The sequence below is a fragment of the Bombus affinis genome, chromosome 15, assembly GCF_024516045.1.
Source record: "Bombus affinis isolate iyBomAffi1 chromosome 15, iyBomAffi1.2, whole genome shotgun sequence".
In the NCBI taxonomy this organism is placed as follows: Eukaryota; Metazoa; Arthropoda; class Insecta; order Hymenoptera; family Apidae; genus Bombus; species Bombus affinis.
This window is the reverse complement of record NC_066358.1, coordinates 8,738,551-8,762,583: the sequence shown is the minus strand read 5'-3', so window position 1 is coordinate 8,762,583 and position 24,033 is coordinate 8,738,551. Positions and strand designations below refer to the sequence as shown.

The window sequence follows — 24,033 nt, the reverse complement described above, 5'->3', positions numbered from 1 at the left end:
GCTTAAGCGAGAAACCTAAGAATGGAACGTGCGTGGACCTGTAAGCTACGAGGCTACGAAGGAGGGCGCTTTGAAAAGGCGCCAGGATGACGACGACACTTCGAACTTGGACTCGTGGCACGTTATACAGACGTGTAACGTCTACGTATTCTTTGCGATATTTACGTTCGATATTTCTATAAACCTTGTCAATACGCGTTGATAAATTTAAGTATGAAACGTATGGAAATTCCGCCCTATCTCGTTAACCGGAAAGGTGTACATCGGCAAATACCGGGAATAAATTTCACTTGTTGTCGAAATATAACGATATTAATAAAGCGGGTGGGAAAGTACCGGGCAGTAGGACGCTGGGACCAACACTGATTCACATTGTTGTTGCATAATTCATCGATACGTATAAAAGCAAAGGCGCTTAAGCTCCGTCATTCCGATGATAGAAGCGACGAGCGTAATGGACGAACACGAACAGCCGATAATACCGATACTTTCGACGGTACTTCGAGGGATTCGGCAAATACGCTAATAAAATGCAGCGAGATGCGCGCATGGATTAGAATCGCTCGAATCGTAGCTACACCCTCTTAACCTATAATAACACGAATGATAGTCGGTAAGGGGACCGTGTCCTTGCTGCAGGATGTAATAATTCTGCTCGGGCGGGTTGATCCGCCTCCGATTCGTGCTGCTTGGCATTCCGCAAAGTCGATAGAACCGACGAACAAGACCATCATCCTATGACCTACATACTTTGCTATTTAATTTTCCTTTTTCCTAGCCTCCTTGTAGGTTCCGTCGCAACGTAAACGATACCGCGAAATCTGATTGCCGATAAGGATGACTTCTCTGGAAGATGAACGATAAATAATTTGTAACTTGTAAAATTGTATAAACTGCTCGTACCACGGAAGTCTACGATTTACAATCCGTCGATTCGCCGACGATTACGAGATTTATTAGCCGAATCGTTAAGCGAGGAACGAGCCAAGTCTACTGACGCATCTCGAAAATCGAAGTTGACCGTGGATGATCCGATTACACGAAAGAGGTGTCATTCCATAAACTATGCTACGAATGAATACGAATGAAAGTTGGCCATCTGCGGATCGCAATTGCGTAGCCCAGTTACGCGATAGCCAGACAATTCGGAAGAAGCACGGAAAGATCCGTTCTTGCGATCTTCACGCACGTCTGACCATTACGAGGGCCTGGCCCATGCATCATCGCTCCCCCTCCCTTAAGATTCCGATCTATCATTGAATGTTTGCGGAGGGGTTCGAGCAAATACATTGAATTTATTTATTATTCTCCCCAAGCGCCTTATGGAGGCCGCAGCAGCCGAGCAATCGCTACCCCAGCGCTGCCATTAGCTAACCATATGATTATTTCATAGCGAGAGCACAAGGGTGCATATCTTTAGACGGACTGGTGCTCGCCTCCGATGCACCAGCTTACGTAATTTCGTGGTGCAACGCGAGCGCATATTTAAGAGCGACCAAGGACCTCGTGCTGACTAATAGGACAAATTAATCTACATATTCATAAAGAAACACGCGTGACGCTATTTTCCCGATAATCGTCACGATCGAACGAATAGATATCAGTTCGATGAGTTTACGGACGACGACGTTTTATGCCGCACTTCGTGGCTTTGCGTGATAGTTAGCTTGCGTCTATGTATTAAGCGTATATCTACATGCATATAGCTCGAAACTGTATAGAGCTGCTTTGACCATAGTCTAATTTGCTTCCAGGAGTACGCGAAGATTTCTATATATATTTCGTCTGGAATATTTTAACGTATTTCCGGATTACATAGGTTGAGGAAGCGAAAAGTGGAAAATTTGATGAGAAGAAAACTACCTTTTTTTAAATATTCGTCACGGTACTTACGTCGTTCGTCAGATTGTGGTTCGATTGTTTGCAAGAATCCACTTGAACAAAGTCCTTTTCTACAGGCGGCAAATGTGCCTGGCAGAAGTATCATTCACCGCATCCACAATGGACCATGTTTGCTCAACGAAATGGCGAAAGTGTGAAAACGACAACTGTGTATCGACGAGATGAGAAAATCAACAGAGGAACGACGAAGAATGGCCGTATTTTTCATTGACGTCTGAATCATTCTCCGTCGTCTCTACATCGTATCTACGCGCATGTACACGCTTGTACGAAGCAAGGTCAGAATTTCATGGCATTGAAATAAATTATAAATCAAACGTATGCGAGATTAATCATGGCTAAGAGGATCAACGAATAAACAATTAGTCAAAATACAATCGGTTTGATGTTTGACATCGGCATATGAAAATAAAATGAAAATAAATAATTTATCAGTACGCTTGCAAATTACAATTACACGATATCAGGATACGCAGAAATATTTCCACGATTAAAACAGAAAATTTTCGATGGACCAATCGATTAACCAAGCACATCAATGCCACGTGTGGCAACGATGGCACACTTGTTACAATATTTACAGAGTCGTCGTCTAGATCTACCCCTGAAACCGACCCCCTGCCTGCCGTTGACAAGTGTCTCCAGCTACCGAACTTCAGCTTCCCCTTTTCGCCCCTCGCCTTCTCCAGTATCAACGATCATTTATGTAATACATACTACGTAGATAGTACACGTAGCTACGTGTACGTATACTTTACATATATTTGGAAAAATTCGCGACGAAATATTATCGCCTCGTGGAAGCTCGTTTATTTAAAAAAAATTGTTCGCACGGTACGATCCACGTCTCGGTAAAATTAACGATACTAATCCTTGCAATAGCGAATTTAATTCGATGGATCACATCTCGCTTGTTTGGAAAAGGACGATGGTTTAATAAAAATCACATTTTGTTACGCATCCGTGCACCGATAAAACCGTTGAAATCCAATGTACAAGACAGACACGCGAAATAAAGTCTGAAACAAGGTCAAATGGCCGAGGCGTTCGTCGAATTGGTAATGTATTATAATCCTCGTACTCTAACATCCAGCAACTCAGGATATTGCTACTCCGAGTTCGTTGACGCGTAATGCATTCACGCCGGGATTTCGGTAGCCCGAGGGATGAGGTGAATCCTGCTACTCTATACACACAATCGAGTCCTGCCACGGCTCGCCTCGCAGTCAGAAGGATGCGAATCTATAGGGTGATTCAAATGCATCGTCACCGATTGCTCGATACTTTTCCACCAATGTTTATTCAAATTGTTCCAAGAATAATTTTATCATCTATGCGATATAAAAATCTGAATAAATCTGGAAATACTTAACTCTGAATGTACAAGTACGCTCAAATGAAATGCATTCATTACCAGATACGGGTAGATTTTATTTAGACGAATATGCGATATTTGTAGAAACTGCACGGCATTTGCGTTTCCCGTTATCTTACGCAAATATTGTTATAAATTTTACAATATCGAGCCAGCATCGTTCCTCGATGAACGCGGTAACATCAACTGGCATTTGTATCATAGAAGAAACCTAACCGACGCAAGAAGCGAAACGTTGAGAATGTTACGCGAACGAAATCACCGTGCGCTTTTTCTCGCGCCGTTTAAAGCTGTCTCTGTCAACAAGGAGCATTATGAAAGGATAATAGAGAGAGAGAGCAGTGAAATTTGGCGCTGAGTAGAATGGGAACAGAAACAGCCGTGCCGCCTATTTCTATTCACGACCCTAACCAACCTGATCAAATACCGCCTGAATCCCGCAGTTCCCATTACTGTTGTCATTACTGTCGTTGACTGTTATCGCCGAACATCTTCGTCGTGCTCGAGATTTTCGCCTGTTTGTTATTTAATTATTCGATTAATTCAAGACACGAAGTAATTTGTTAGCTCGCGCACGATCAAAGGATACGCAACGAGAAAGCTATTTCTGTCGTTTTCTGCCTTTTCTCGGGAGAACGCAAGAGTCTAATCGTTTCTCTGTTTGAAACAACGACCAATCCGTCTCTCTCTCTCAGCTTTGATTCGTTTTTCTACCACGCTTATATTTTTTATTTCGACAAAATATGATCCCCTTGCTAAAAGCTTCGTAGTCCATTTGCGAACGCTGAAAAAGGAGTATGAAAGAAATCGTAGAAAATGAAATTAACTGAAACTGTATTTAACTGTAATTCGAGATATCTTTAACTCGAAGGTAATTTCCCTGCTTTATTGAAATATTAAAAATCCAAAAATACGGTAATTATAAATAAGAAATGGAGTATTTTCTATGCAGGGTTTATACTTGTACGCAGAACGATATTCTTGGCAACGAGCTAAAGCAATTTGTTGGTCATTAATAAAATCGATGTTAGCGTATTTCCAGTAAGATTAAAGCAAATTATATCGACGCTGTCGGTGATTACAAGAGTGTTAACTTTCCAACGTAAATCGGCTTGACGATGAGAAAATAGAAACGGTTTCTCGATCTGTTTTATTTATAAAGCGCTGCATCACCGACCTATCCAAATACTGAAACAGTACCGACACAACAACAACGGTATATCGGAACATCTATCTATGCTTGTTACCAAAGATAAATTTCACGTAAGTAACAAAATTGTTAATACAGAACTGTGCAAGCAATAGGGAAGAACGATATTTTCTTGTATGTATATTTGCATAATCGAGATAACTGCTGTTTCAAAGAATATTTGATTTGCAAAGAATCAAAGTTTGGAGACACGACGCTTCCCTAATAGAACAGATATCGATAAATCATTAGGATCGTATGATCGGGCATGTAAAATAGAAGTTTAAACGGTTCGGTTAGAGTCAGAAATTAGACGGCAGATGCATCGGGCCATCAGCTGGCTTGATTCAGCCCGGTGTTAGTGATTCATTCGTCAGTTTCCGATCGTCTTGGAATATCCGTTCAAAGTGCGAAAGAGTGGAAACAAAGTGAACAAGGGTGCGAAAGAAACGCGATACGATTCGCGTGCAAGAAGGAGAAAATGTTAGAATAGAAGGTAAATGTTGCAAAACTGGCCGAAACTATGGTTGGTTGTAGGATGATCGCGATCGCCCTGTATCCCCAAACATCATTTTACACGGTTTCGACAACGGCAACGCGTAAAGAAAAAAGGAAAGAAACGAAAGAAAAGAGAAAAAAGAAGAAATAAAGTAGAGGGAATCGCAAGATGAGTCGAGTCTAGGAGGGTCGAAGGAGGGTTAGAGGCAGCCGTACGCCGAGTAAGGGTGAATTTGGACGACGAAAGAGAAGTAGAGGGAGAAAGGGAGAGAGTCCATTAGCAGATTACGTACCCAACCCGCCTCGCTCATTCACCCCCGCGATATTTTTTCTTCCTGCCCTGTTCTCCTTCAACCACTAACGATTTCTCTCTCCTCTGTCTCGCTTTCAAATTCGCTCCGCCTAAACTTCTAAGCTGTTCTCCATGGCAGGTGCATCGCGTTCCTATTTACGCTTTTTCTCTAAAAAGATCATTCGATTTGTAAACGTAAGGTTAGATGCGGATAGAAAAGTTTCACTTCGCGTTAATTCTCTCGATCCTGCGTCATTAAGTATATAAAAAAGTTACTAAGGTAATAGTCGCGCAGACGAAGTTACGAACAAGTATTATATTATAGCACGCCGTTTTATCGCGAAATAAATAAAAGGTGCGCTTTAGCGCGACATCATTAAACCGGGAGTTGCGCGAAACAAAATTACGCGGAAGACGACAACGTCCCTTTTTCTCCTTTGAACAGCAAGGAAATCTATTTTATTAATATAACGGCGCTACTGTTTGATCTAATAATTTCGTTTGGCCGTTCTAAAGAGCGTCCCTGCCTTTTTCCCGTACTTGCCGCGGCAAAGACGATCCTGTGGCCCCATTTTCCCGATAGACTTCGTTTCTGATGCAACCGCTTCTTTTCGATCTTCTTCGACGATTATTGATTTAATAAATACACAGTGCTCGGTTGTGCCTATGTACAATCGTACGGCGGAACACTTTCTTCAAAAAATACCGTAAGAAAATATTTTCGAAGCGTACGATAACCTTTTCCTTTCTTTTCTTCTTTTTCTTTCTACCAAATAAATCACAAATGTGTCAACAAATAGCAGTTTACACGCGCTTGCTATTAACGCGATATCGGAGGAAGAGACAAGGCGGTTTCTTCAAAATCTATGCGATTTCTTCTACGTGCAAAGTAATCTGCTGATTTTGCGTAATTTGCGCAACGATATATGAATTTTAATTTACGATATCGAACGTAATTAGTTAGTCGAGGTACGTTTACTAATAATTTGGTTCAGACGTATAACATGGCGGAGTATAACGATATGGGTAACGTCGTGGAAAAATAATATTTACCAGGTATTTACCACAAACATATTGTTTATGTTAAATTTATATCATCCATAGGTGCACATTTGTAAATGCAAATATCGATAAGCTGATCGAAAGCCTGGTTAATTTTATTTTAAAGGAAAACAAAAACTGAAAGCGTTTCATCTTCCTTTCATGGCCGTTTCAATTAACGAAAGTAAACTGTGATTTACACCGAGGGAGAAATAGGCTAGCGTAACGAGGGTAACGATTTTACAAATTGACACACTTTCGTTTCCTTTACTGCAACATTCTACCGAGAATGTGTAATAAAAACAAGCACGACGTACTCTAAACCGATTTAATCATTCGCGTAATAGTTGGAAAATAAGAAAGATCGAACAAGAATTTCGCCACTTTTTCACTGTTTAACGCGACACGGACAAACAAAGTGGAAGGAATAAAAATAATTTGACAAGAGGTGAAAACGCGTAATAAATTAAAAATTGCGTTTGACCACGACTGTTTAGAAACACAACGTATACGCCCGCTTTCGTATTTTCGATGCTTGTGCAAAGAGAAGAAACCATCGACAAGAGATGTTGCTTCGTAAATAACGAGATTCGGTACAACGTTTACATTTCTTAGTACATCGAGTATCTTATTAATTTGAAAAACGGGAGCGAATCGGGCGGGGAGATGGTCACGAAACGGTCGCACGCGTCTCATAAGTAAATTACCAATTGCTCGGTTGATCCTACTTCGATTAAAGCTGTATCAACATCTCAGAAGGCGAAAGGGAATGAGCTCGATAGACGTTCGTTCGATCAACTCATCGGGATTAATAATAAGAGTGTTTACCGACTGATTTTTCTAGGACCGTTCTAACAATTACCTCACCGATTGCCACTTGAGCCCCGATTATCATCGTTTTCGAGAGTTCTCGATTTTATTAGATCGTGAACTAAGCCTCCGCGTATTTCTCCGCCCGTCTTCCTTCTCGATAAACAATCTTTGAAACGCGGTCGAATCTTATTTACGATTTTATTCACCCGTCTAGCTGAATCAATTCCCTGACAGAGAGCAATCTATGTTTCTGTGGTTACATTGAAAACGAACGAAACGTCGAATTTGTATCTCGAGTTTAGTTCGAACCCATCCGTTAAAAGGAGAATATTTCGGGATACTTTTGTATAATTCATTTGCGCAGAGAAAGTCACAATGCACAGGGTTATCCTTTTAGGTCTTTCAACGTCTTAAAACATCGAGTGAACGTGATTAATTATTTCTGCAGCATTGCCAATGTCTGCTTTCTACGTAGCATAAAAGCCCTAACATTCGTGGCTATACGGAAAGTCACTTCGGTTGAACTTTTTGGATGAAAACACATCTCCTTTGCGTAATAGCGGATCATTTAAAATTCGTAGCAGCTCGGAATGCATCGCGGACCGCGCGTTTCAGTAAAAGAAACAACAGAAAAAGGGAAACGATATGGTACACGTTACGCGAAGCCTCTCGCTTTGTGGCGCCTATTTACGACAAAAGGGCCATTTCTCGTATTCGTTGGAGAGCAAGGAAATAATTCCCGTGAGAGATGCCGGCGTATACGACTCTTTAATCACAGATTGCGAAACTCGACGAATTGATAACCGACTTTTTCGTGTTATCTGCTTATCTCGTCCAATTCGATGCTTGTTTTCCGAGTGGCAACACTTCAACAACGACCCAATTACGATGATATTTGGTCTATAAATGATTATCAATTTGTCGAACGATGTTTCCAACGACGATAATTCAAACTTCCGTCCGATAAAAGTTACGTGACCGTTTAGGTCAGAAATTTACGAAGCGACGAGAATCATCGTATTGTAGAAGATCGCAAAATGTAAACGGAAGGCACGAGGCCATTTTTTCAAACCTGCGAACAACGATGAATACGCTGAACGATTCTCAAATACGTATTACCAGGTACGAAATGATCGATCGTGCTTAGACATCTGCGCACTTTAAAGGTACGAACGAAAAGCAATCTTGGCTGGTGAGTAAAAATCGTGACTAGGCCATTCTCGCATCGGCAGGAAATTAATCATAATAATTCGACTAGCAACGACCGGCCGGCAATCACTCTGATCGCGCTTTCGTCGTTCATTATTCAAACGTTGGACGTTACAGTTAGTAAACTCAAAATTTGCAGATTCACCGGCTAAGATAATTTGTTTGGATAAATAATCTTTGCAGAGTCGATCGATTTTCTGATTTTTCATAGACGGAATTGTTTGATAGAAACGCGAATGTTTAGAAATAAATGTACACGAAACTACGACGGTAATAATTACCATAACGTTCGAAAAATATACGGCAGAGAATTAACCTTCGCAAAAGCGAAATTCATCGATCAATCGCGACTTACGTGTCTCACATACGTGTATTTCACAAATATGCAATTTCCCAGGCAAATTGGAATTCGAGATTTCTATTTGTCGAAAAGGGATTTAACGCGTGAGAATAAATTTTAACGCGTTTAATTAAATAACATGGATACAGTTACATACGTGTTCGTTAAACACAATGAAATTCGAATAATAGAAACAGGAAGAAAGGAAGCGATTTCGTGTAAATAGGAAAGGATTAACCAACCGATTGGGGGGTCTGGAAGAAGGAAGTTGACCCAGGTGCAACGTTTCTTCCTCTCGAAGATCGAATCTCAGAGGATGCAACGAAAACAGCATGCACCTTGTCACTTTGCCGCGTGACTCGCGTATTAAATTCAGCTCGCGCAACAGAACCGTCATGTTTTTCTACAGGGTGGTCCACGCGTGTCAAAAGCGTTCGAGTTTTTTCTCATTGTCCGCCTCAAAGAAATCGTGTACCGCGATGTTTGTGCAACATAGGACTGAGAGAGGTTGAACGATGGAAATTTTGTAGGAATTTAAATGGACAGCGAAAATCGAGAGCGCTGACCTTTCTGTTACGTTAATCTCAAATCGAATAAATAATTAATATCTTATTCCATCGTTACGATAATTAATATCTTATTCCATCGAGGTTGTAAGAGGAAAATTATTTTAATTATCAAAGATAATTAATAATACGCGTTCGTAATATTTCTAATATCTTAGAATATTCCTTCGAATAAACAATGTTTGCATTTCATTAGGATACGTGTGTATTTCAATCAAGTATGGGTATATTCGTGGTTTAATGCACGCAATTAGATTTCAAATATCATAACTTCTGCCGCATGAATACTTAATGGTATGCTAGAAGTAATTTTATTATGCAAGGGAAATGAGATAGACGTTTCAGTGGAAACGTTAATACTCTATAAAAATATCCACCTCGAAGACCTTTGTTATTACAGGACGTATTTTATGTTACGCTTTAGTCAGAAAAAGTTTATTTGAATTTATAATGAAAAAAAATAGTTGTAGGTTTTTATGAAAGGCGATAAAATATGAAATCTAAGGCTTTCACACGGCCCCGTGTCACGCAATTATCAAAATTAAGGCTTCCGGGTGTAAGTAGGTTCCTCTTGGAACGACAATTACTATAACGGTATCACAAAAGTGCGTCATTCTACTGATAGTTTTAAAGAACAAAGTAACGAACGACATTCAGAGAATATTCTCGTCGCGTTATTTGTAGATTTTACGAATTTCCTCGTAAGGTTTCGTCCACTTTACGTTTACAAACGTATTTGGAGCAGTTGAAATATTCGTGGATGACTTGTTCGTAAATTGAAAAGACTCGGAAAAGGAAGTAGTAGTATGTCTACTCGTAAAAAACAGTCTAGCATGATACATTTCGAAAAGCACTTTTGAAAAACGAATTCGTGGCACACTTCTCCTGCCGGACAGAATTGCCAAAGCATCCTAATAAAATACGCTACCATGTTACCTTTGCTTCGTCTATTTTCTCACGTTTCTAATTCAAGGAAAGCATTTATGACAGCTGTTCCTTAATGCACGATGCTACTTTAAATAGCACGCTTTTCTGAGAATGGAAATGACATCGATGCATAAAGTATGATCGATCCTGAACGTACACGTCGAATTTTTAAGGTCTCGTAACGCGAAAACACGAAAACATTTTAGCTACTCACCCGGCAATATCCTGGACCCGCGTTTGCAATGCCGATTTTTCGAAAGGCTCCTCCGGGACCAAACTGCACAGCAATTGCATCAGGCTGCTGGCTACGATTCCACTTCCGGTCGAGTTACCGGATGCCTCCTGTACTTGCACATGGTCGTCAAGTTTCGCAAGTGTCTATCAACACAATAATTCATTCGTTTAACTCGATTAATAATCGATAAGATATCGTTCGTCTTCTAGACGATATTTTCTCGCAGACTAGTGGAGACATCGACATACCATTCGACTTTTACACAGTTCAGAATCGTTCGAGCAACATGTTCGAGCACGAAACGAAAGCGAGCTAAAGATTACTAATGCTTGCAGAAAAATCAGCCTATAAAAGCCGAAGATATCATAACGACCAACGTTAAGAAAGATATCATTCCATGTATCACGAGCCAACCGACCAAACATCATCCTGCCTGAAGAAAATATTCGTCTAACTTGTCCTTTTTAAAGGTTGATATCGGTTTTCTAAAAGGCTCGTCAAGCGATCGTGCAAGTTGACTCCGACGAAATCGTAATGTCTGACTGGGACGAACAGCTACCAGTGCAGGGTGGTCGCGTGTTTCCAAACAGCCAAAAGATCGGTCGGATGCTGGAGAAGGCGAATTCCTGGCACGTTGAGTCATTGATACCGGGCCGCTCGGCTGGCCGATCAACGACACATACATATAGGCGACATTTAAAATGCTAAATTAGAGGTAACGAGTCAGCAGGTAACGATAAGAATCCTGGAGAATATGGCCCCTAAACGGTTCAGTCTCGACAAATTCGATAAGTCCTTCGGGGAACACTTAACGGCTTGCATTTCCCCGTATTCGTTTACGTTTTGGGACAAAAATTGTCGCGCGGCACAATGCCACGGACCCGTTGACTCTCCGCGTTATTCTCTCGCTCGTTTAACTTGATTTAACACTTAACGCGCAACGTCCATTTTACCCGAGATTTTTCACTCTCTTTCCTTTCTCTTTTCCCCTCGTTTCTTTCCCTCTTTTACCAACGAATTATCAACTTCGATCCCGAGAAACGCGTTACCAGAAATCGTCAAGTTCTTTCAAGTTCTATAATCGAGCAGGTTATATCCTCTGACGAGAAAATTACGGAAGAGAGCGAACCTTTCGCATTTTTGTAGAAAAAGGCGGATTTTGGATGAATTTCACGGGAAAAAAGTTTCTACCAGACCATTTAAATATACGAAGTAATGTCTTTCGCCTGGATATTTTACCATATAAAGCTTTTCAGCCGCGTAATTGAAATGAAACATAAATGGCGTTACGTTGAAAAATCCGATTACCGAATAAAAGTTTCAAAAACGCATAAGAGGAACATTTTTACCGGAATAACGCAACGAAGAAACCAAAAGTCGTACGATGGGAAACGGGACACATATGTTAACTTGCAAGAAAATTCGTCCTTCCACTTTATCTTAATAATTCTGCGGTACATTTACTTTTTCCGTTTCGTTTCCTTCGAATCGTCAGAAACGAAATTGAAAATAAAAATTACATTTGGCAACCTGTGGCCCGCTTCGTTCGAAGACTATAGGGAAAACACGATAGATCCACTTTTGTTAAATTTCGAATTTTTATGCTAACCGGTAGCTAGCTAAAAACGGTTACTTTGATACGATATAGTTCTAAAGAGGAATAACGTGCCCAGTCCAAAGTCCGAAGATATAAACCTGTTAAAAGCAGATAATAAACCTGATAAAACCAATAACTAATGTTCATCGATACTGTCACAGTGTTCAAAAAGGCGATGAAAATATATTTAATCCCAAAACCAAATAAAAGTACATTTTTCTTGATATAGAAATGATTGAAGGCGTTTAAAAAACGTGATATATCGCTTTTTCTTCCCTCGTTGCTTCATTTATAATTCGGCTGAATCGTGACTTCGCCCTAAAGTCAACAAAGAATCTCCCAAATTAAACAGAAATAGTATCCGATATAATAATATCCTTTCTTTTCCCCAAAAAGAAACAAAATTCAATTTTTAAATTCCTCGCGTTAAGTAGGTCGAAAATCCAAGTAACTTGATACGATAACCAAATCCGCTTTTCTTCTACTTTGATCCTGCCTGCTCTAAGTCGACTAGATTAAGAGGAAGAAATTTCCCCATTTTTTTTTTTTCTTTTTTTACGAGCAATCGGTCCAGTTCCGAATCGTCGAATTTATCCATAGCCTTTCTACGCTTTTCGAAGAGGCGAACGAATGCACTGGCAAGAAAGGACTGAACGAGAGGGACAAAATGACAGGGAAGAATAGCAACTTCGGACGACTTACGGGAAATTGTAAATTTGCTTGCCCAATGGACGAGATTGGAAAGCATTCGCGGACCCCAGAGAACAATCGATCTCTTTGTGTAATGGCCCAAACTGTGATTCTTTCTAGGCTTTAATAATATAACAGGCATCATTTCCCTAAAAAGATCCTAATTTAACTTAAGCATCGATTGTCTTTCGTATGTAAAGTCGAATAGGACGTTAGAGAATATTGCTTTTTCTGTAACTTTCCTTCTATCTTTTTCCCTTTCTTTTTCTTGTTTCTTCTTTTCTTTATAGAAACAATTTCATACAGATACATTGTTAATAATAACAATGTTAAACGAAATCGTACAATTCGAGAGCCGTTTCCACGGCTTTGGCAGTTCCAGTATCAACGATATTTTTCGGTAATTCCAGCTATACGTATATCAATTCCTGTTGCTCCGGATGAGAACGCTTTCTTACGTTCCAACCATAAACTCGAAAATATCGCGGTGAGTGAAATTCGTGGTCGTAAGAACGTTCTCGCATGGACAGGCTAAAACCATCTAACCGGGAAAAGCTCGCGCGGCGATAAAATATGAGGAACAGCCGAATTCTGGAACGTGCAAAGAGGTCGTTGAAAAACTGCCGATAGAGGACGAGACAAAAGATTAGGCCGGCTCCTCGAAAGCGGAGCTTGATGGAAGCGGCAACAGAAGTACCCACGCACATTCTACATGGAACACGCGCTTCTTTCATCGTATAACCTGATTCCCCCGTCTGTCCGTGTGTAGCCGTGTGCACATGTACGTATGTGCGAGGGAGGGGGAGGGGGTGAGTGTATATATGTATGTGCGTGGGTGACGTCACTAAAAGCTCTCTCACCGCTAATGCATTTGCGGAGGGGGATTCCCGGGGGAGGAACAGGAGAAGGAAGGCGCCGCGCCAGTGCCGTACTATGAAGCGTGAAAAATCGATCCTGAAATCACGACGGTGAATTCGCGAACCGATTACGACGGATCATTGAGCGAAACGATTAACTTCAAACGTACGGCCAGTCACCGGTCTCCCAAATCGGCAACCTAGTTGGGCACGATTACCAATAGCTGCCTCCAAAATTATTCGATAGGAACCGATCTCGTTCAGGAGGTAAGAGAGAAGAGCGACACTAGAATTGATAAGACAACTAGGACGAGAGAAACAAACATTTTGTGAAAAAAAAAAAAAAAAGAAAGAAGAAAAAGAGTTGAAGAGAAATGAACGTTTGTAAAGAACGAAATATTTAGAATGGGATCGATGGAACGGAGAATGAGATATTTTTCGTTTGACAAGATATCTCTTCTGAGAAACCAAAATTATATGAAAATGTAAGATTCGACGATACGCCTGTACGGTGGAAACGTACGTTTCAACCTCGGTTCTCTACCTTCAACCTCGTTCTCCCCTTTTACGCTTCACTTATCCATTAGAGTTATATCACTGTAGCATTTTCTCTGTAGACTAGAAGAATCGATAAGCATCAAAAGTTTTAGAATCTTGACTCTAACACTTGTAATGATTCTTACGTTGAGATAAATAAAGCAGACTATCGTATCATGAACTTCGATCGCACAAACTATACTCGCCCAATTAATAATCAAAAGTAAACAGCTTTATTATTAATAATTGATTAAAACCGACTAATTAGCTTTACTTCTACCTCTCTGTTAATCTACTTTTAAACTCGGCGTAAGACATAGAAATGCAAATGTTCTTAAGTATCGTATCAATGTTCTTGCTCCCTACACAAATTTTGATATTTACAACCGAAATTCTTCGGTAGATTTTGATATCCAGCTTATCGACTCGCGTTCAACACAGAAACGATCAGAATAAGAGAGTTAAATACTCTGAACTCCAAAACGGAGGACGCAAGCCGAACCAGACCCTAAGACTCTCTTAATCCTTATTTTGACAAGTCGGACAGGACAGGCATGATGGTCTTTGCCTTCGTTTATTTCGAAGCCACCAACCTCAAAATGAGTCCGAAAAACAAGCACAGCGAAAGAAAATTCATTCGCGTATCGCTGTCGCGTGGACTCGCAATTTATTTCACGCTGATCACGCAACATTATTCATTCTACAATCTACAAGGTGCCCTATAACTAATGATACAACCGAGACAAAAATGATTCAACGTGCCGGTATAAAATAAGAAAGCTATAACCACGCGGGAAAAGATGCCGACACACCTTAAGATACTTTTCTTATGAACTAGCTGGAAATTTCGAACTTATACGCGGTTACGGCCCATTAAAATTTAACAAGTATCGTTAAGAAAATAAACAAATGCGTGTATATTAAAAATGTTGAACAAATATCAATAGTTACAAAACGTGTAGTGCTCGACGTACCTCTAAATGTTGAAGCAGAAGATCCAAGATGACCAGAATTTTGTTACTTGACAAAACCGCTTCGATGTTGGTGTCATTCTCACTGACGCTTAATTTAAATACACGGCATACCGAAAGAATGCTTCTAGAACATACGAAAATTTGCATTTAAGGTATAAAATAGTATGCATATCCATATATAATCCAGTAATTGTAGAGGTAGTTTTTAGATCGAAAAGATCTTTCCAAAACTGTACGTTTAAATTACACAGTATGATAGTGTAGTATAAAACGTAATTTTTTATCTGTCTCGGATAACATAAAGAGCAACTTACACTTACTTGTTTGGTAAATTATGAGATGCAGTTTGTGTTTGCAGTCCCAAATTCAATAGATTAGTTAAAATATCGAATCCATTTAAAACTCGAAATACAATCTGATCGAACGAACACTAAAATATTTAAAATGTAAGGTTTATTCGCAATTCTTTTTATTACTATTACTATCTTATTTAGATTAATATATCTTACCAATTTTGAATAAGCTCTTGTTATTTCACCAAGTGAACGTTCTAAAGAAGCGATGGCGACGCTTGACCAAGCTGTCTTTGAATGATTATTGTACAACCGATCCAATTCTTTCAAATTTCGACGGAACTTTGCTTTATTAGTCGACTCGATAGATTGATTCGCATCTATTTTATGATTGTCTTCCCATTCTTTACCTCGCAGAATCATACGCTGTTTCATTTTTCTGCATCGTCGTTTTAAAGCTTTTTGTTTCTCTTTTGCAGCTTTAATCTCGTTCGAACTATTATTATCAGCGACTGAAATTGGGACATCGCGAATTTGAGATATATTGAAGCGCTGCAATTCATCTCGTGATGGCTCTCGACCATCGTGTGTGTTCCGTACTGCTTCGACGTGTGTTTTCCCTTTTAAATGGCTCAACAGGTATACCTCATTGGGTATCTACGTAATATACAATAAATTTAGATATCATATAAGTTGATAATTAAAACAACAAATATAAATAAAATTTAACAAACTGATACTCACTAGAGTTCCACATAAAGAACATTGTTTTTGAGCAGGATATGATTTTAACGTAGGTGGAACTTCTTCCGACCTTAAAATAGAAGATTCAACTGCTCTTTGTCGAATGTGTTCTATATTTTCAACGTGCCTTCTAGCTGATTCTTGCTGTTTTTGAGCTATTTTCTTCTGTAGTTCTTCTTGATTTGCTAACTGCGCTGCGTGAAGCGCAGATAAGCGTTCCTCTCTATCCCTTGCTTTCTCTCTTGCGAGTTCCTTAAAATTTTTCTAATTTAATATCGATATTATTTTTTAAATTTTAGATAATTATTCGTGAAATATAATTACCTGACGTTCTTTTTCTCTCTCCAACTGCATCTTACCGACCCTTTCTTCGCGTTCACGACGAGCTTGTTTCATTTTCTGAATACGCAACTGCCGTTCCGCTTCCAAAGCACGTCTACGTTCTTCGGCCGCAGCCTCCTTAGCAGCTTTTTCTTCCTGCCGGCGTTGGCGTTCTTCTTGAATTCCCTAACAAATAATTGTTACAAATAATACAAGAATTTATAATCTGTCTTATTGAAGATATAGATATACACAACGTACTTGCAATCTTTCTTCTTGCTCTTGACATAGCGCCATAAAATCGTGCCTCTTGTTTTGTGCTTCAAGTTCATTAATAAATGCAATTTCTTTCAACTTAGAATCTTCATCGTGAGCTTTTCTTACTATTTCTAACAAATGTTGCGTTCTATTTTCTTCCGCCTTTTTTAACTTTGTTTCCATTCTAATTCTTTTGTCTTCTATTAATTGGTTCTTTGCACTTTTGACATCTTTCACTTTATTCAACAATTCTCGTAATCTTTGCGACTTTTCCATTAAAAGTTTTTGACGTTTATGTTGCGCACAAGCTTGTTTTGCTTGGTACCGTCGTAACGTCTCAGGCAACGATCTCTTTCGAGATGGGGACGATAATTTCTGATGTAATTCTAAAGCTCTACCAGGATGACGAGCAACTAATGCACGTAACTGAGCAAGCGTATCTACACACTCTGCCCAAGACATTCCCTCTAACACATTTTCGTATCTGTAAAGAATGATTTTAAATTTAATATACTAAAGAAAAGATAAGATAAGAAAATTAGTACATACCTATCTTCTAAACTAACATCATCGGGCATTGTATTAGGAGATGTTCTTTGCTCATCTTCCATTTCAAGGACCATTTCACCATCTGTTTCATCAGTTTCAGTGTCAACATCAGTTTCGCCACATTCTAATTCTAAAATTTGTCTATGTAAGGACGCTTCTTCATCTGATAACTGTTGCGATCGTTGCGAATCAGCTTCCTCTGTCTTCCTTTCCTCCTCTAAAATTATTCTCTCTCTTTCTGCTTGAGCAGCCATAAATTGTTGTATACGTTTTTCAAGTAATTCCGCATCATTTTTGAAAATAGCTGCGATCATTGATGTAGAATTTATTTCGTTTAAATTAGCAGTGTTCTTGAAAACTTCTTCTACCTTATCTTTAATTGTAAGGTTTACGACTGATTCTCCTTTAACTTTTTCTACCTCGTTACTTATATTTTTTCCTTCTTTTTCTACAATACATTTCCGTTTCTGTTTGCCATTTCCATCTGGAGTTAAACAATTCTTTTTATTCTTTTCAGAAGGACTTTCAATCGATAACGCTGGTAACGATGTTGCAGTACTTGGCTTATGAAATCTTGTAGACATATTTAAGTTATGCGTACTGCCTCTTCTATAACGGCTACGGACTGTTTGCCAACCATCAGCTTCTTCTTTTGTTTTTACATGCGTCTGTTTTGTTAATACCTCTACAGAACCATTTATATCTCTATTCTGATCTTTTTTTAATAGACTTTGTTCTGAAATCTAAAGAAACATTTATGATTATAAATGTATATCCCAAACAATTATCGATTAGATAAAAAGAAACAATGATACCTTATTGTCGATTGATTGAAATCGTTGCCTAACTATAACGGATGTTCCAGGTCTTGTTTTATTTGAAATTGATGTATTTTTGTCGCTTAATGTTGTTTTGCTTCTAACAAACTTTGGAGTTTCTAGGAGGCATGGTTGTTTTGCTTTAATAACCTTCATTTGCGATACCGTAGAATATGCTGGTTTATTTGTATTAACTAATCCCTTACTTGAATTACTGGTTGATGTATCGGATATAAGCTTTGTTGGAGTTTTGTTGTTTGCACTATCATTAACGCTTGATTGCTTTTTTAATTTTTGGATAATTTTGTTTGGAACCTTTGTAATATTCTGTATGTTTTTATTCACCATAGCGTTACTATTCTCTTTTGTTACACTATTGGATTCTGTCATTTTATTTTCAGTTGCAACATTTTCTATACCAACATTTTTAATATTTTTTTCTGTAGCTTGTCTTTTTACTTTAGAATTGATTTCATTTTTTCCTAGCCCTATATCATTTTTAGGACCCAATGGCTTCACTTGAAAATTATTTTGAGAATTTAATTTATTATCTATGCTATTAGATTTAGAAAATTCCTTTTCTGTCGATGTAGAAGTTAATTGTACATCTTTATCATTACAAACTGTTTGTTCATTCTTTTCAGTTATCACATTAGAATCTGTTATTTTAGTGGTAGTATAATGCACACCAGCTTTAACTGATTTTGATGCAGTTTTAGTATCTAATTTACCTTTCACTTCACGAGATAAACTTTCATTTGCTTTTTGGTCTGTAGTAATGCTGTTATTAGTTTTAGTAGCTACAGTATGTTTTACCAAACTTTTATTTACTTTTATCGTAGTTAATTTATCTTTATTCAATGATTGATTTATGCCTTTATCTATTGAATTTTTATGTTTTTCACCTAAGTTTGTCATATTATTTTTGGGAATATTGCCTTTATTATCCTTTATTAACTTGTGCACAGATTCTCCTTTTATATAATTTGCTGTATTGTCTACAGTAATAGATTTATTTTCTGAAATAATTTGATCCACAGGGCTTCTACAAACAGATTCTGTGGGACTCATTCTTTGTAAAGGACTAGTGGATTTTGGAATCATTGTGGAATTCCATATTCGACAAGGAGAAGTTTTTCTAACTTCCCAAGCTAAAGGAGTACGTCTTAAGGGTGGTGGCGAATTTTCATAGGCCCATTTAACCCTAAACCATTCGATCAAATTATGGAAATCTCTGGTATAATTTTCTAAAACTAATATCACTTCTTTACACTCGGAAATATTTTCATCTTCTTCGCATGTTTGATAAATGCCATCTACTGCTCTTTGCAAATTACCAAATAAGAATGCCCAATACCTTGCCTGTAATTCTAATATAACAAAACAAAAGAATGTTAAATTAGTACATCAAAATTTATGAATATAAAAGATTCAAAAATAATTGTAACAATGAATGCAAATGTAAAACTTATATGAAAACTTTGCTTTATATTGAAAAAAAGTTTATAGTTTTAACGTAGATAAATTTCAATTCACCAGATTTTTTATCCCGACCAGTAGAAGCTGATCTCACTCTAGGTGTTGGTTTCATAGATCTTTTAGTAGTGTTTGTCTGTGATACTCTTGGAACACTAGGTGGTTTTTTGGTAATCTTTTCGGTATTATTTGTTCCAACTGGTACATTAAAAGCTATCAAATTTCTAGCTGCCCGACCTTCTTCTTGTATAAGTAACCTTACATCAGCCATTTTTAATAAAGTTCTATAAAGGAATCATAATCAAATATTATCTACTAAATTATAGAGATACATTTAAACCAAATTCAAAGCATCAAAATAACGATAGAAGCAACAATAAAAAAGCAGTAATAAAAAAGCAACACATTGAAAAAATGCTAAAAATCAAATTCTAATGATTCATTGTCTTTATTAGCAATGTTACAAACATATATCTTTCATTTTAAATAAAAGACAAGTAATTAAAATAATAATAACTTCAAGAAAACATATTCTACATACATATAATCGTGACATTTTAACTGTTTTGTAGTACATTAACAATTTTATGTTTTATTGCAAGTTTAAGGTTATGTTATATTACTGTCACTCATATCTTAAGTCTTACAAAGTAACAAACAACGATTATTTGTATAAACAAGTAAACAATCATATATCAACGCTACATCGTCACTACTAATAATATATAAGACAATAATTAATAAATGTATTTATGTGTTGACACAATCTATTTATGTTTCACAACATAAATTGCAAATTATAGTAACGTTTATGTTTTTAATTCACGACTTACTTTTATTGTAATTACAATTACAAAATATCAAAGAACGATTGACTACAAATTGTTTTCAAATAACGAGAACTTCGAACTGACATTTCAATAGTAATATAAGACATTTCATGACAAATATCTCCTATGTTTCGCGGCAGTCTGTTGGTTGCACTGATCTTGCTGCATTAAAAACTGCACTACCGTGGTACCAGGTTATAGGTACAGATACCAATTAAAATAGTCACTGATTGTATTTATTATGTACAATATTATATTATAGTAATATTGCATAAATTTTGCATAAATTTTGCATTATTTTACACTTTATTAACTATATTTTTTAATGACTTAATCCAATAAGTGTACAAGTTACATATATTCATGTTTCTGAATCTGATCTTTTAACAATTTTCAGATCACGTTCTTAACGACACATATATGCATACGTATATGCAAATTTGTCTTACATATATTTCTATTATGTAATATACATATTAAGAAAAGCATACAAATTTTATTTAGGATATTTCAAAAGTAAGATGTGTTTACTCGTTGGATGAACTAATGACATACTGAATATATATATAATAAAACCTGAGATATATTCAACGAATAAAATTTATTAACTGATATTTTATGAACAATAACAAAAGTTATAATATATAATAATAACTTTCATTTTCAAAATATTCTGAAAGCTCATTGGTTATCTGAAAGACGTAGGTGCGAAACTAGAGTAAAATTGACCGAGCTTTTACATAAGAACGTTTTTACTCATAGACATATATGAATTAATTAAATTTAAAAGTTAAAATGTTGTTCTTATGACGAGAAGAAGTGTTATTTGGAGTCATTGTTAAATTGGTTTACGCAGTAAATTGATGTGCAGCGCCATCAACGCGTGATAAGATGAATCGCAAGAAGCGGTTGTGAGGGCTGTATCTGTAACATACATTTACGTGTGGAAATTTAATTAACACTTTGTTGAAGAATCTTTTTGGGGTTGCACCATAGATCCCAGACAGATTTTTGAAGTCGGCTGCGAAGCCGATTATCACGATATACGAAAGTGCTGCGAAAATAGGATTAAAAATCGATCTCGAGGTTTCTAGAAGAAAAGGCTTCCAGAGAGGCGGACAATCTGCCACACTTTGCGGGGTGACGCGGGGATATTTTCAGATAATCGTACGTATTTTACTGTTATACATAGAGTATTCATATTTCAGACATTCTTACACATGTGAGACATTCTGTGCAGTTTAGTTGTACATGGTACGTGACTCTGTGCACGAATTCTTTGTTTACGCATACACAGTAGCCTTGCAACAGCTTTGGAGGTTGGCAGAAATATTTCAGCAAAAATTCAATTGTTATACCACTGTCCATTTTCTGAACGATTTATTTGATTTCGTTGTTAATAACACACAAAGAATATTTGTATTGCATCGTTTGTTTAGTTGTATATGATAGTTTAAGGCTTAAGGATTACTCGTTTCGGCAGAATTATACGTACCGTGAGAAGCTGTCAATTAGCGGTAAACCCGTATTAATTATTACAATTATGAAAGATTTTTATGATTTGGATGTTTAAGATTTAATTTTTATTTGTAATGTATATTATATTTATAGAAATAAAAGGAAACATTCTTTGATAACCTAAATTTTCTTATGTTAGTCATTTATAAGTTCTGTTATAATGTACCTGTATGTTTATGATATATCTGTTACAGTTTGCAATAAGTTTTACTAGAAATGTTAACCTATTTATTTTCTTTTATATTTTTATATTTATGATGTAATTTTGTATAGCCTTTGTAGTCATTATTGTAACACGTTATATCTTATTCATACTATTCATGCCTCTGTAAATTATGTGTGAAAGTATTGAAATAGTGTATGTATTTTACTAAGTAAAGAATATTAAAGGTAGTACTATTAGTTTATATTATTCATTCATTAATGCACCTGTGTAATATAATTTATATCTGTATGTAATAAACGTGTAGCATTAATCTTTTATTGTTTTCTAAGTATATGTTTATAGCAAAATTATTTTAAGTAATGAATTGGATTTATTATTTAGAAAGCAAGTTAAAAGATGTATAGATATTTTCTTCTAGAGGAGTTTCATCAAATATGGCTGCGCTACCAAGAAGGATTATCAAAGAAACACAAAGACTAATGCAAGAGCCAGTTCCTGGTATCAGCGCTGTACCAGATGATACAAATGCTAGGTATTTTCATGTAATTGTAACTGGACCTGAAGATTCACCATTTGAAGGTGGACTTTTTAAACTTGAGTTGTTCCTACCAGAAGACTATCCAATGTCAGCTCCTAAAGTTAGATTCATTACAAAAATTTATCATCCAAATATAGACAGGTAATTATAGACATGTAATTTCTGACAATTATTATGACAATTTTGTTTAATTATATTAACTTTTTTAAGTGCGTTAATTTATGTAATGAAAAAATAAAATTCAATGTACAAGAAATATTTACATTTGTTGTATAGATTGGGCAGGATTTGTTTGGATATTCTTAAAGATAAATGGAGTCCTGCTCTTCAAATCAGAACAGTTTTATTATCAATACAAGCACTCTTAAGTGCACCAAATCCAGATGATCCTTTGGCAAATGACGTCGCTGAACTCTGGAAAGTAAATGAAAGCGAAGCAATACGCAATGCCAAAGAATGGACTCGGAGATATGCTATGGACAACTGATCTTAGATTTTCCATGATGCGAAGTGATGTCACCCCTATCTTTCCGAGTTTACCGATCACTTTACCCGCACCAGCTGCGTACCCTGCACCTGTGTCCACAATTTTGCTATAAAAATAATAAAAGTTTTGTAAGAGTAAACAGAATGAAACTGTATTTTCTATATCGCGGGGAATACAAAAATGTGTTTAGATTTCTTCAACGGTTTGTCGAACAGACTTGTCAAGAATCTTCTAACGTTGAAAAAGTCAATCGTAAGAAGGTTCCTATTTCAGGAAGAAGGTATAATTTTAATGAATTGCTAGTTTTTACTTAAAAATATACCTTTGTAGTAAAAATAAGTGAATGTAGCATGTTGCGTAAAGATTTTTTTTTAAATACGATTACAAAATGGCTTGTGCAATCAGTAATTTATAGCCTTTATTTTGATACCTTTAATGTATCCCTGAAAAAAAAAAAAAAAAAAAACAGTACTGGATCGTTCATTATATTATACTAATATTACATTTTTCCGTATTCAATGTCTACTAACTGGTTGTCTGATAATCTTAATGTATTTATCATTTCCATGAATGTACAATGTTAAATGAAAGCTCTAATACTGAATTTGAGATCTACACATATGGCATTTATTTATAATGAACTATTTTAAATAATAAGTGTACAAAAATATTGAAGGTATCCGCGAATGCGAAGTTCCATTTTTGAAGTGTATAGCTATTGTAACAACATTTCTCTATCGCAGATTTTTATTTATCAATTTAATGTAAGACGAAACATTTTGAATATTCATAACAAATTTCAATTATTTGACCTTAAAATTTTGATCGTATGAAAAATCATCTGTCCAATGATTATGTTCATCTATATTTTTACTGTGTAAAAATACATATATATGTATTATATAATATTATTATAATTATATTATAGTTATAATAATATTATATATATCTATATATTATTACATATAAGACAACATTTTCAATCAATTTTCT

The 24,033-nt window shown here is 36.7% G+C and overlaps 2 protein-coding genes across 5 annotated transcripts in view; one reads left to right on the top strand and one right to left on the bottom strand.

Annotated features, from left to right (window-relative positions):
• Positions 1–20,654, bottom strand: part of LOC126924661 (S phase cyclin A-associated protein in the endoplasmic reticulum) — a 32,257-nt gene extending 11,603 nt beyond the window's left edge. Inside the window, exons 1-11 of one of the 2 annotated variants that reach the window (XM_050739364.1) lie at positions 20,335–20,654; positions 19,562–19,785; positions 18,023–19,395; positions 17,208–17,950; positions 16,662–17,142; positions 16,404–16,586; positions 16,080–16,331; positions 15,552–15,992; positions 15,363–15,472; positions 15,043–15,166; positions 10,367–10,530 (exon numbers count right to left, since the gene is read on the bottom strand). In XM_050739364.1, the coding sequence (XP_050595321.1) occupies positions 10,367–10,530; positions 15,043–15,166; positions 15,363–15,472; positions 15,552–15,992; positions 16,080–16,331; positions 16,404–16,586; positions 16,662–17,142; positions 17,208–17,950; positions 18,023–19,395; positions 19,562–19,772 (4,082 nt within the window). In that variant the 5' untranslated portion in view covers positions 19,773–19,785; positions 20,335–20,654. Of the gene's footprint in view, positions 1–10,366; positions 10,531–15,042; positions 15,167–15,362; positions 15,473–15,551; positions 15,993–16,079; positions 16,332–16,403; positions 16,587–16,661; positions 17,143–17,207; positions 17,951–18,022; positions 19,396–19,561; positions 19,786–20,042; positions 20,309–20,334 lie in introns of those variants that run through there. The other variant, XM_050739366.1, reaches the window with a different exon arrangement.
• Positions 20,655–21,196: 542 nt separating this feature from the next.
• LOC126924714 (ubiquitin-conjugating enzyme E2 N) lies at positions 21,197–23,448 on the top strand. 3 transcript variants are annotated; one of them, XM_050739511.1, is made up of 3 exons: positions 21,197–21,498; positions 22,420–22,694; positions 22,830–23,448. In XM_050739511.1, exons 2-3 carry the CDS (start codon positions 22,450–22,452, stop codon positions 23,038–23,040), a joined length of 456 nt encoding a protein of 151 aa, XP_050595468.1. In that variant the 5' UTR covers positions 21,197–21,498; positions 22,420–22,449; the 3' UTR covers positions 23,041–23,448. The 3 variants fall into 3 exon arrangements, with proteins under 3 accessions (XP_050595468.1, XP_050595466.1, XP_050595469.1); XM_050739509.1 differs by having other exon boundaries at positions 21,199–21,498; positions 22,434–22,694; XM_050739512.1 differs by lacking the exon at positions 21,197–21,498 and adding an exon at positions 21,517–21,848 and having other exon boundaries at positions 22,434–22,694.
• The last annotated feature ends 585 nt before the right edge of the window (positions 23,449–24,033 follow it).